Source organism: Phalacrocorax aristotelis, chromosome 3 (assembly GCF_949628215.1).
Source record: "Phalacrocorax aristotelis chromosome 3, bGulAri2.1, whole genome shotgun sequence".
Classification (NCBI taxonomy): Eukaryota; Metazoa; Chordata; class Aves; order Suliformes; family Phalacrocoracidae; genus Phalacrocorax; species Phalacrocorax aristotelis.
The window spans coordinates 70,947,197-70,961,174 of record NC_134278.1 but is presented as its reverse complement, the minus strand read 5'-3'; the positions used below and the strand labels follow the sequence as shown (position 1 = coordinate 70,961,174).

General features: G+C 38.1%; 1 protein-coding gene across 2 annotated transcripts in view; it reads right to left on the bottom strand.

Moving 5' to 3' along the window:
* The window catches only part of SYNE1 (spectrin repeat containing nuclear envelope protein 1), a 311,148-nt gene that overhangs the window by 1,205 nt on the left and 295,965 nt on the right, over positions 1-13,978 (bottom strand). For both annotated transcript variants that reach the window (XM_075087908.1, XM_075087909.1), the window contains 7 exons: positions 13,699-13,825; positions 12,346-12,557; positions 10,639-10,839; positions 10,162-10,290; positions 9,582-9,794; positions 8,514-8,606; positions 6,633-6,691 (listed from right to left, as the gene is read on the bottom strand). In XM_075087908.1, the coding sequence (XP_074944009.1) occupies positions 6,633-6,691; positions 8,514-8,606; positions 9,582-9,794; positions 10,162-10,290; positions 10,639-10,839; positions 12,346-12,557; positions 13,699-13,825 (1,034 nt within the window). The remainder of the gene's footprint in view (positions 1-6,632; positions 6,692-8,513; positions 8,607-9,581; positions 9,795-10,161; positions 10,291-10,638; positions 10,840-12,345; positions 12,558-13,698; positions 13,826-13,978) is intronic.

Genomic DNA, 13,978 nt, shown 5'->3' with positions numbered 1-13,978 from the left:
CACAGCCCCTTCATCAGTTATGGGGAAGACTCTCCACTTAAAGCACTGTGCTCTAGAGAAGGGGAAAGTAAAAGGTGGGCCATACCTGTCACATGTGTTCAATGCACACTGTCTAAAAAGGAAGCCTCCTCGTTTAAAATGGGAGCTGCATTTGATTTGCAGAAGTTTCTACATTCATTTCTGTATATGGTATCCACAAGGGTATAATGCATTAGGATTCGGTTACATCAATCTTCAATTAATAAATACACCAATGTGCAGGTAACGGGGACTCATTTTCTACAAAGTACATTGTGAATCTTGCACTGAATCAGCAGTTAAAATCTACTTGCTCAACTGACTTGGCACCATCACCCATCACCTTCCGAGTGATTTTCTCCCTTGTGCCTATGGATCTGACTTGAAATGGCACATATCTATTCTCTATGGGAGAAGTGAGACCTAACACAAACATTTCCAAAGGGACACTTCAAATTAAGCACAAAAATACAACCTGTTTTTTAATGAAGGATAAAGACATAGATTTCACATTTTACTTTTTGACTGAAACTGTCAGAGCTCTAATACACAGATGACAGGTTTTGAGATACATGGATGACTGAAAAGAGTGATTATGCAAGTTAAACTCTGATGGTCTCAGTGTGCTAATTAAATGGCATGGGAAAGTATTGTATTTTAGCACTAGCCAAAACTGGAAGAACTTAGAGCCTTCAAATAATTTATTTCAGAACTCTTCCATTAAGACATTAGGTCATGAATTTTGTCTTAGACATGCTGTTATAAAACATCCATGTGGCTGCTATGATTATGAAGCCCCAGAAAATCTATGGTTCGCCAGGGTTTAAGAGAAAAATGCTCATAAGGATGGGTTCAGTCTCAACTTGAAGGTGTGGGAGATCAGGCTTGTTGACTGAGGTCAAATGCTCCCCAGTAAAGCAAGTAGGGGGCAATGGTTTCTTACTCTCTCCTTGCCTTCCCCTTGCCCTTTGGATCCTGTCTCCCAAATAACTCTGAATCTGCATGAGAAAGCATGCGAAACCCAAAATATCACCTTCAAAACTATGCTAGGCTTGGCAAGGGTCCCCTTCCTACATGTTCAGAAAAGATTTATTTCTATGCTTGAGATTATTTTTATTGCCTTGTTCATATAGGTGTATCATTCCACTATGAAGACTTCAAGAAAGCCAGGCAGATTTGGTAAAGTTTAGATGACCAACAGATACATAAACACTTAGGTATGCTAAATGATTAACTTGACCTAAATATCCCAGGAAGGAGTGATGATCAAAACATGAGATTGCACGTTGTTTGAATCCACGTTATTGTAGCCCGGATGGAAAGCTGCTTATTGCGTAACGTAAGATCACGTATTATAAAGAACATATTGAAAGGATATGGCACATTTAACAGCATCAGAGCATTCCATATTAAAGTTCAATTAGATCAGGACTTCTATTGTCCAAGAATGCCAAGACAGAAAGTTAATGGAGTGAGGTAGGAACAAAGGGAACAAGGAGTGGTTAATTACCTTCCAAGCATTTGATTGCACAGTCTACCTATTTACAAGGCTCTCATTGTGCAAATGTTGGTAATCCCAATCAAAGGCGGCCACATTTCTGCAGTTGGTACCTACTCATTGATAATGAAAAAAGTCTGAATTGTCTTCATTGACTCAGAGTTACTCTGTGGCAACACTGGATGTTAGAAGGGGAATTTCCAAAAAGAGGAATCAAAAGGGAGCAGGCAAAGTTAACATCAGATTTTTCTTTTCTTTTCCTGTGTCTTTAGTAGCACAATCCAGCACTTTTTGCTTTGTGTTTTACCAAAAAAGAAGAAAAGGAATGGTATGTGTAAGCTGCATGGCTGATCTCCACAAGGAACATAAACTTTCGTTCCAAAATTAAAACAGCTCATGGCAAAGTTTTTCAAAACACTTTTTCTGCAGTGAAGTAGGGTGTTGAAGACTGGTTTCTAATACTGCATGGAAACAATTAAACAAGCAAATAATGAAACATTATGAAAACATCTTCAGAGGGGCAGTTCTAAAAGGTTCGAGAGCTATACTGCCTGTGTTTATTGCAGGTACACCTCTGTAATCTACATAATTGGCTGAAAAATGGAATGGCTCAGCTTAGAGTGTTTAATGGATTTGGTAAGGAGAGATGGTGAAAAAGATACATTGTTAATAAAAAAAGGCTCACTCTTCCTAACGGCCAGAACTCCTGTTTACTCCATCAGGCGAAGGGAATGCTGAAGTACTGGATAAAAATGTTATTTTTTTTCTTGGGCTTGCATCTTTAGCTGCCTCTCTTCTGACTGCTCCAGCATTTGTCACACTGGCCCCTTGAGGAGGGAAGGAAGTAAGGCCATCTGCTACTTGCTCCATACACAATTCCTACTAATTAGACAAAAGAGGGAGGCACAGCTGCAGACCTGGCCAACAGTAAGCTTCATGTCAAGAAATCTCATAAATTAACTGAAGAAGTGCAAGCAACAGTTACCCTTACTTTGGGAGTTTGCAATGTCAGTGAAATTGGAACTTTTTCCTAAGCATTTCAAGAGAGGGGAAGCTAATTTACCAGGCTATAGATCGGACGGGCAAAGTGAACTTTAATTTCAGTTCCGATCAGTACCTTCTTTTAAAGATGACTGATTTTTTTTTCCCAAGGAAAATATGGTTGAAGTAATCTAGCTGTACTGCAGTAAACATCTGAAAGATTATAATGGAAGAATTTACCATTCAAGCGAAGCTGATAGGTATAAATAAAGTAAGTTTAATGGGGAAATGACTAATGGAATGTAGACAACAGGCTTACACTGAAAGAGGCACTGCTGGACTGGTAGGATGTTATTACTGGAGTTAATCAAGGATGAGTCTTGATTTAGTATCTTTATGAAAAGACTATGGCACAAAATATAAGAACAGCAAATATCATCTGTATGATGACAGAAGTTGGAAGCAAATACAAAATAAGATTGTCTTGCACAGAAAAACGTGGGTGAATCCAATAGGTTTAAGAAGTAGCTCAAGGAGTTTAAGATTACAGTACTTAAGGTAGCAATAAAAACTTCTGCTATAAATTTGGAAGTTCACACTCTGAAGACGATGAAGCCTTTTGACAGAGGATAACCACAAACCAATAATGTGGCTCATGAATAGCTGTGAAAAGGGACAAAAGAAATTTCAAAATATATTTCAGTTCAAGACTTCCAGAAGAGAAAAGGGATTGTTTTAATGATGTTCTGTAAGGCACTACTCAGATCTCACGTGGAGCAGTTTGTATCATTTTGATGAACGTAATTCTGAAATATTAATTCAAACTTACACAACCTTAAGGGAGTAAAAAATCAGAGTATTCTTCCTATGAAGGGAATAAAGACCTGAGCTTACCAATATAAAACCTGAGAGATACTAAAACTACTCTCTATAAAATAGTGCAGAACAGACAGAAGAGTGAACAGTTGTTAAAATAAAGGAAGGGATAATGTTGGCACAAAACCAAATTACTACATCTAACCATGGATATATTCAAGGTGGAAATTATTGTACTTCCCTATAATCAGAGACATAATATTTGTTAACAACCTCCTAAGAGACTTTTTGCTCCTACTGACTCCAATTGTTTAAGATAGGGTTTGCTATAGTTACGAAGGAGAAGGTATGATGCCCTGCCCGCAAAGGTAGGCAACAACTCCTCTTGCTGGACTAACAGGCTCTCTGTGATCAATCTTGTTTGGCTGTGTTCTGACTTTGATTCTCTCCCTAGCTCTCAACATCACATCACCCCAGCCTCAGATTTGTCTTACCCTGTAAAGAAGATTAATACTTCCATTTCAAAGCCAGTTAAATATGAAGTTTAAGTAACAAGCTTTAACTGAGAGTGCAGGAGATAACTGGGAGAAGAACCCTGGCAAGCCAAGGCCAAACCTCGTGTTTGAGCTACTGTGTGGCAATGGCTGCCATTTTGTGGCCAAAGGCACGGAGAGTGCTCTGGCCTGGTCTGCTCCAGGAACTTCAAGCAACCTTTAAAGATCCACTAGTCATTTGGGGAAGCTTGGGGAGAGCAGGAAATGGAGGTTGACACCGTGGCATGAAGACTTGAATAGAGCTGCTCAAGAGAGACAATGTAAACATCCCTGAGCAAACTGAACCACTATTTCAAACTTTTTAACATTTTAATCACTTGAAAAAAATCCACAGGCACAGATCCAGGTGTGCATTTATGACAGCTCTATTAAACGGATGAAGAAAGAGGAGTTGCTTCTTGGATTTGCTTTTCCCGCTTAGCACACAATTACTAATACCTCTTGAATGAGCCTTTAGTTAAATCCACAATGTCACATCTAGTTTAAGCTTAGCATCACACTATGTATGCTTGTCTTTTTGCTGTGATAATGGGGAAGGCAAAGCGATATCACACTCGTTATACAAAAAACACGGCCCCCTCTAATTTTTAAATGAACTTTCCTTTACAACCTTCTATGTGATAAACCTTTTAAAATTGCCTTTAGTTCTCCTGTATACCAAACTCTAACAGGGTTTGCTGATCCAGTGCAAGATCAAACACAAAGTACTCTGATCAGAGGCATGTCAAAATATTAAAGAACACAGTGACAGCTTGTACCACTTTATCAGTTAAAACCACTTTATACATCAACCACAACCTGTCTGACTTGCGCATTTGATTAAGTTTCCTATTCAGCAGTGACTCATTTGTATTCCATGCTTGTCTGAATGACAAATTGAACATTGTATTGTACTGCTACAAGATGTGTTAATAAACAGTGCTGGAAAGGCTTGATCTGAAAGGTGCCGCACCAATGCCACTGCTAAAATAGAGGTTGATCTCAAAGCTGCAAAGCACTGCTAGCTGCTCTGTGAGCCCGCGGCTCGCACCTACAACCAGAAACCTTCTCAAAAGGTTGGCCAAAGTGGTCTGACTATACGGGTGAGCAGAAGAACGCACACAATATGTTTCTTGAGTACAACAGTGCTAGTGCAAGCATGCTGATCTGCCGAAGACATCCTCCAATCCTCCCAGCTGTTAATGGCTGCAGAGTAAAGCCCCACTCCTCCCTTCTCCCACTCCCTATAAGAAACAAAATGCCAAGCTTCATAGCAGGCTGGAGTTGGAAAAATTAATTCTCTTTCTCCATCGGACAGAAAGATGGAGTGTACACATCACCTGTTTTCTATGCGGTTTCCTTATGTTTCAAAGAAAAAGAAATAAATCCCTAAAAATAAGACAGCTTCTTAGTGCCAGTGGAAGCAGTGAAAGATACTCCATCTGTTCTATCTGGCGTGCTATGTGGTTTTGCAACTATGCCACTTTACTCATAGTCACTAACTACACATATAAAGCAAACCTTTTTTTAAGAAGTGTTTATATGCAAATATCTACATGGTAGGCAGTTTTATTCTTTATTTCATTTATATTTGAGACTAATTTTGATGAATAAAACCTTGATTTTTGCTCATGAAAAAAATTAATACTTTTCAGGTACTTTTTGTCTGCTTGGTTATTGCTCAATCACTGTATTAAATCTAGTGTTGCTTTCTTTCCAGCATCCAATCTTTCACTTTAACAGGAGTTATTTTAAAAATGAATTAGTTAATTTTCAATATGTAGAGAATAAATGAGATTTAGGAATTAACTATACGAACAAATATATTTTCATCGTACTTTCTGATTATTTTAGGTGTTGCAACGCATAAGATGCTGAAATAGCAGAAGACATCCTCTTTATACATATCGGCCTGCTCCTTTTTGTTTTTTTAAACTCTAGAGGCTAGTGAACTGATCAGTGAAAGAGTGAAGGCACACACATCACACTGACAACAACAAAGAATGCAGAAGCACTGTTAGCTGCAGAGATGACAGGTTGCTGGAGACAAGGTGGAAAGCAAAAAGCTGTAGCTGCAAGCCTGCTCTCTACTGGTCAGACAGAGATGGGGCAGTGCTGCTCCCGGAGCAATACATGGATGCAAGCACTTCGCAAGAGTCATGGCAATGTTAGCACGTTATATTGTAGTCATCTTAGGAAGGGGAGAGAAAGTGACCCCAAGTCTCAAAACCCTCAAATTCTGACTTTTAATTTTGAGTCCTAAATACTGAAAACCCACAAACTGAACGTTTCAGGGGGAGAAAAAAAAAAAGAAAGTAAAGGATGTTAGTATGTCTCATCCAGGTCTGTGGGTTTTGTGAATTCTAGAATATGGTATTGGCCTATTACCTGCCTTAATTTAATATCTAGAGGTAAAGAGGATGATAAAAAGTGTTTGCCATGAACCTACTGTCATCTCTGTTAAATCATGCCAAAATAAAATAACCATTAAATATCATGAGTGTAAACACACACTCACCCTGATCAGTTAAAAAATAACTGCTGATTACATGACATTCCTGGTAAGCAAAAGCTGTAGATGTTTAAGGATTAGCCAGTATTTCTACTTAAATAATTTGAAGTAATTGAGAGTCCCTTTTGCCAAACTGTTAACAAAAGGGAAGTTTTCACTTGTTTAAGTCCTGGCCACCTGACGGAGTCAGTGCGGACCGAGAGGAATCACGGCCAATTTCCATCATCCTCTTGGGGTTCTAGAACAGAGTGCGGAAACCAGGAGAATAAGGTACCTGCTATGTGGACTGCTGACAGAGGGTCCAGGCTGTGAGAGACTACATTTGCCCCGTGGCTGTTTGCAATGAACAGGGGGTAAAGAAAGAAGAATGTTCAGTCCAGGCAAATAAAGACAAGCTACTGATGAAACTAAATTAAAAGTGCAGCAAAGGAAACATAAAAAAAAATAAAAATCAAATGAAGTGATCAATACCCATGAACCAAGGAAACTGGCTTTTCTTTGCGCCTAGCTGAGTATGGAAATGATTGGAACATACACAGTGAACTTGAAAATAACAGTTTTGTCATTACATGTATGAAGAGTAGCTCTGGATTTAAAAAAAGTCACTAGAAATTTAGCTCGATTTGTAATATGAAAAGAAAAAAAATTGAGTTGAATATGGGCAAATATATGTATTTCAAAATGCAAATGCAGTAAAACTAATATTCTCAATGAAAAAGGTTCCAAGGGCCTGCTTTGATGAGTCTGGCCTCTTCTCAATCCCTATCCTCCCCACAATTTTGAAGGCCAAATAACTGTAGGTGCATTTCTGCACTCACAACTATTTGCTGGAATATTTAAGAGTTAGATGATTATAGTTCTGATTGTGTTTTTGGTATTAGTATTTATTTATTTAGCATCAGTGTATTTGGCACTGACATTCTAAACAACAACACTTCAGTCTCCAAAACTGTGGGTGCAAAACCCAGAAATTTAAAAACCAGACCCCAAAGAATTATACAACTAAGCTATACATTATGGACAAAAATGAAAAAAAGTAGTCACGTACATTAACACTAGCAAATTAGAGAGAGACAAATGTTTATTCAAATGTTAAGATGAAATCTCTTAAAATTCTACATGCTCTTTAGACAAAGATTTTATGGTAAAATACTTCTCCATTTCCTGTAATGGTCAGGCATCCTCCACTTACATCTGTGGTATCAGCACTTTTATTAGTTGTTTGAGTTTAAATTCAAAAGATAAAAGCATTGACCTCTGAAATAAAATGTTAAGGTTTATATTCTTTCTCCTTTTGAAAAGCCAGTGTTCCTTTACATTCTCATACTAGCATCTAAAAGGAAACTAGTGAATGTAAAAAAAAAAAAAAAATCAATTTTAAGAGCCATAAAATTTATCAAGACAGAACTTAGAGGCTATACAAAAAGTGCAAATGGAGAAAATAAAAACAACAAACCCAAACAAAACCAACCTGATTGTTTTAAGAACTAAGGAAAAAAGCAAAGTAATCAACCAATAGAATTGCAGAAAAAGACAAAATAATTGCAGTTCCATTTTGGGCTCAGAGTATGGAAGTGTTAAGTACTAGGCATGTATAGCTATATTTCTTGGATTTTGTGCCAGCGATGTAAATAGACAACTCCAGAGTTGCCACCATGGCCATTTATTAGGTCCTGTGCAACTAGATGTTTTGAATAATGTTTTATGCCCTTCAGCTCTACTTAGCTGTTCATCCAAAGTCTCAATTAGACCATCTGCAACCTTCATCAGAAATGACAAAATAACCTTATTGAGAGTCTTGATGAAGCAGCTCTGAAGAGAAGGCCAAACAGAAATGGAGGACTGATTATACCAGACAAGACCAGACTTTGGGGTGCTGCCATCACTAGTGCAAAATACAAGAGACACAACATGCCATACCATGGTAAACCAACCACACTGACAGCCCTGGTTTTAGATAGTATTTACCACCTCTGATTTCATGCAGGATGGGATATGCAGCAGCGTTGGGGAAAGCAGCTGTGTTTTGTTCTTGGTTTATGCCATTTCCTTTCCTATCAAGTGAGAAGTGGGGCCTTCCGGCTGGCTAGAGCTACTGTAGATATCTAGACTTCCCACCCAGGAGGTGGGACACATATATACGACACAAAATTACCGTTCTCTGTCTGCTTGGAGTGCTTCTTCCAGATACAGGACTCACTGAGCCTGATGTGTCTAACTCATCAGCAGAGGACCATGAGGACAATTCCTAAAGTTCAGAAGGAATGGAGCTCAGAAATATAGCAAATAGCTGTTCAGGTAAGCAAACTGAAAAAAAACCCGAGTGAAATCCCAGCAGAGTTACTTCCAAAGCAAATAAAATGAAGCAGTTAAATTGTGTTACCAAATTTTATAAGGCTAAGGCATTACATGTTTTCTCTGTTAGCCCTGAAGGAAAAGAAAAGCAAATAAGTAGTTAAACCTCTTAATTGCTTTAGGTAACACATTTTCCACCGAAGTCAATACATGGGAAAAAACAGTTGTTCTTTATTGGCCTTTAATTACAAGAAGAGTTTGGTACCTTAAACAGGCAGAAATTCACTAGAAGGAGGGAAGAATTGAGTTCTCATGCCTTATGCACTCTGCTAATGCAAGACTTTAAAAAAGTTTACTAAAGGAGAACCTTGAAATCTTTATACCTGCCATTGTTGGCAAAGACGTATGCATAACTATGTCTCAAATACCCTGAGATACATGATAATTTGAAAGCATTTGGAATACAGCTTAAAGCTCAGAAGGCACTATGAGAGTTTTGTTAGCCTATTACAAGATTTATTTTATGCTTTTTCTTTTCTCTTTGACAGATCAAGCATTATCTTCCTTTCCAGTGACAACTGACACACTATAATTTTCAGTACTGCACCTAGAATAATTATCTCACATACTTTGCCAATTGATTGAACCAGTAATGGCAGGATAAACAAACCAAGATGTTCAATACTTATTGCTACACTAATTAGCCAAAAAATTATGGGATTAAAAAACCCCACCATATCACAAAAGAGATGTTTACATTATGAAGTGTATGATTACTTTATGATATTCAAGATTACATGTGTACTATCTTGATAAGTATTGCAGCCAACAGAAACGGTGCAGCCAACAGCACTGATCAGAGAAAGACAGTAAAAGAGTTGGAAGTGTGTGCCCAACAAACAGCAAGGAATAAAAAGATGTCACTTACCAGCTGACTACTTGAAATGTCTAGAATTTTCTCTAGGTCTTTAATATGACGTGTGACCTCTTTCAAGAGGAGCTTCAGTCTGTTTCCAATGACATGCACTTTTTCTTTGGCTTCAAGACAGTCCTTGCCTTCAGCATTGACTAGCAATTGGCAGGACATATCTTGCAGTGACGCCACCTTCAGCTGAGACTCCAGCAGTTCACGTCTGATTTGCTGTTGCCAAGGCAAGCACCAGATTTTTTTAATGGAAGTTAAAAAAGAAAAGGAAAAAAGCTGGAACTCACAAGACTGGACATTTGAAATTAATGAAATGGAAAGAAAAGAGAAGCAATAAAAATTTCTAATCTGACAGGAAGATAGAGAGCAGCCTAGTGGTTGCCTGAGATTTTAAATCACGAGTTATGCTACTAACAGAAGTGAGTAGTGTTCTCTACCACAGTGAAGTTAGTTACTGACACCGGCCCCACAGCTGTGTCTTACCATGCAATGTATAATGCTAACTCTCAAGAGACAGATAAATCTGATTAGGTGTTCTTTTGATGATGTGTTTTGGGAGAGAAAGGGGTGATTATAGACCTACCATTAGAAGTCTGTGATGGTCCTGCAGCGTTTCTGAGTCCAGGTTTGGATCAATGGGCACAATCTCATTTTTTCTTCTGTCAATGTTCTCTAACCAAAGCAGCAAACCATGGCTCATTTCATGGAAATCCTGCAAGTGATGAGTGATGATTTTAATAGCACAGCAGAAAATTCCAGTAAAATTCAGGTTTTTAGTTTATCCTGTGATCCGTCCTACTGGCTAAATAACATAACTTACAAGGACGTGTAGAATAGTATGTTAGCATACTATCCCAGAGATGACCAATTTAGAACAATCTTGTGCTGGAAATACATGCTTCAGGTAGTGCAGGTGTATCTTTCAGAAAACACATGCCAAAGCTGTACTTTGGCTTGCTTGGGCAAGTTTCAGACTGGATAATGAGCACACCAGACAATGATACAGTTTACATTTTTGATATGTGGGATGCTGACAGTTTAAAATAAGAGCAATACAGACCTGGCACTGCATTAATGCATCCTGCAATGAGCAGCGCCACTCTTCAATCATACTGCATACGTGGTCCCAGCGCACATTCATTTGAGACAGGCGCTCTTGAAGCTTCTTGCTCTCTTCGCTGTCTGACTGCGTGAACTCTGAGCTGCACAGATTGATGGATAAGATGATCGCTTTGCGGTTATCAATTGCTTTCTGCAGCTCCTTGATCATAAGACAAAATGGGATGGGGGAAGAAAGGATGGAAGTCGGTAAAACGTGACTTTTAGAAGAACCAAGCGGAGAAGGCACCCCAAGAATGCAATGATTTGCCATCAGCAACTGCAGAATGGTACCTTACTGTAACAGTCTCTTTACTCTGGATATGAGATTTCTGTGCTCACTCGGTGACTCTGCAAATGTTCATTCTTTAACATCTACTAAAGTTTTACTGTAAGCATAAACTAGAACCAAGCCAATTAAGCTTGTAAAGTTTTAAAAGCCTAAAGTCATAGTTGAATTTTAAAGATCTGCCTCATGTTTCAGATATTTTAAAGGCAGAACAGGCCCAACAAAATTTAAAGAGATTTAAGACAACTGTAGTTTAGCTTATAATAAAACTTTTGCCCTCACTTCTCAGTTTTGCTGATAAACATAAAAACCAACATATTTTCAAGTGGAAACTGCTGTCAACAGTATTTTAAAATAAAAGCTTTTACTGAGGGAAAAGAAAACATACAAAGAGTATAAACAACTTACTCCAATTTATAGAAGCAAGATGTGTATAAAAACTCTGATTTGTTTACATTGGAAGCCACAAAAGAAACCCCACCTCTTTTGGTTTGGAGAGCACTAATAGGCTTTCCAAGAGCGGGTGAGATAAGAACAGGATTCTTATGAAATGCCCCCTTTTCCACCTACTTTACAGCATTTACTTAAAAGCCCCATGTCACAGTGACCTTTGTAGTACTTATGGCAGCTATATTTGGATTCCAGTGAAGATCAGCATTAATATGCTTTAGATGGATCACTGCCGGAAACAGTCTTTACTATCTGTCCACCTCATTCCTAGCATGGAGCACAGTGCGTTTTGACATTGGCTCCCTCATTTTTGTGCCCAAGCTTGTAAGTTCCTAGTAACTGAACATGAAGCTGTGGACCATCACATCTGCAGATCTCCATAGCTGTAAAATATCCAGGAGAGATCACAAAGGCAGCATTCAGATCCTGATGCATCTGAGATGACAGAAGAAGAAACAGGAATGTTGCAAAATGTCACCAAATTTTTCCTGCGTTGTCCTGGTGACAGCAGTGGGTAGGCTACAACCCCTTTGGGCACTCTCTCCTCCCTCCACACAAAGTAATATGTCCCAGTGAGGCATTTCTTTTAAAGTAGCTGTTTTGTTACCAGTTTGACTAGAAGAGATTTGATTTAACTGGGCTTTTATTTTTCCTTTCATCAGCTTGGCTGACATCAGCAATTAGCTGTACATTCTGGGATTGTAATAGAATTACTATTTTAAAAAGTCATTTGGATTATATAGTAAACGCCATTTTCTTGCCAAAAAGTCATTCATAAAATCACTTTCCCTGTTACTTCAGCTATCAGCAGTAGCCTGCAATGTGTAGACTGGAGCAAACCGGCTGCAGCTATTGGCAACCTCTTCAACGTACCTGTTGTGCTCAGGTCTGCTTACAAGGTAACTCATGGAAAAGAGAAATAAAACTCACTTTCAGTTTTTTAATTCTGAGCTCAATAGTTTGTATGTCAGTGCTGAGATCAAGGCGGCGGATCTTCTCCAGTTCCTCTTCAGTTTCTCCCAACCAAGCCCAAATGCTATTAAGGTCAGAGTTAAACTGCTGCCATTGCTGAAGGTTCTGCTTCATCCTCAGCTCCTTGCTTAGAGCTTGAGCCTGGATTAATTCCCATCGGTCAATTACACCTGGAATGATAAACACCAAATTCAACAAAAGCAAAAAAAACCACCAGCCACACACACAATTGCATCAGTTGAATCCTGTGAGGGACAAACAAAATGCTCCATAAAACCCAGAAAACCCTAACACACAAAACATCACACTGAAAACTAAGTTAGGTTGAAGAACGTGATGTGAGAGAGAAGCAATGAAGAATCTGGGTGATTCCAGGCAGCAGGCAATTTTACCACATTAAATGTCAGGCGTCTATGAACAGAATCAAGTTGATATACGCAGGTCTCTAAAACAGGTTATGCTGGTATAAAGACATAATAAATTATTATAAATGCAAACTGGACAAGGAACCTGAATATGTCTAACTAGCCACATATTTATTATTATTTTCATGGGTATTTGTATCTATCACAATTTAATACTCATGCCTCACTACATTCGCCTAAGCTACTGCTGATGCACTGCATAAATATCAGTGCTAATAAAGAAATAAATTAAGGGCTATTTCTTCTTCTAGTTATCTTGAAATGCTATGGCAGAAGGACAAATTGGATCACTCCATCAACTTAAAATAAAAAAATTTTTAAAACCAAAATAAAAAAGAATGAATGGGTAGCATATCTTGCCAAGCTAAGAATGGAGACGTTGTTTTTATACTCTTTGGATCAAATCCATGTTTTTACAATGCAATACCTCCTGTTCTACAGCTGATGCTAAAAATTAGTCAGGTAAATACTTCTACCAGGTGATTTCTGTACTGTAGACAGGTAGTATTAGAAGTGAAAGCTAATATTAGACGAAACGAATGTTGTCTTGTGTGTTTTGTTCAGCAATATAAGCAACATTTTTTTCATCAGAAAACATTCAACAAAAATGCATTGCATCCACAGGGACTTTCCGAAAGGCTTAGGGTTATGTTTCAAGATATGAAGGAGTTCTTAAAATGCACTTGTTTGCCTAATCTCTTTTTATGGCATATATAAGGAATACTTACTATTCCTTGCTAATCCTATTAAGAGATGTTAAACAGAACACGGCAACAGACAGAGTCATGTAAATATGTACGTCAGTAAATAATACCAAGTCTTTATTCAGAAAAATGTTTGCTACTTTTCATAGTTGCTTTCCATCAAAGAACAAAATGTTATTTACCAGCTGTTTGTGTTTCAGTACTGTTCAGGTTAATAAGTCCAGATAATTTTTCTTCTTCCTCCTTCAGTTTATATCCAAGCCTTTTTACTGAGTCTATGCTTCCACTGCACTCACCTAGCAGCTTCATCTATGTTAACAAACAAACAAAAAAAGCCATCTCAATATGCACTTTTCAGGATTAATTGCACAGAAAATGCAAATTACAATGCAACTTCCAAAATTTTCCAAAAGGAGGTGTAAGTGTGAAGATAAAAATCTAGTAACTATAACAACCTGTCCT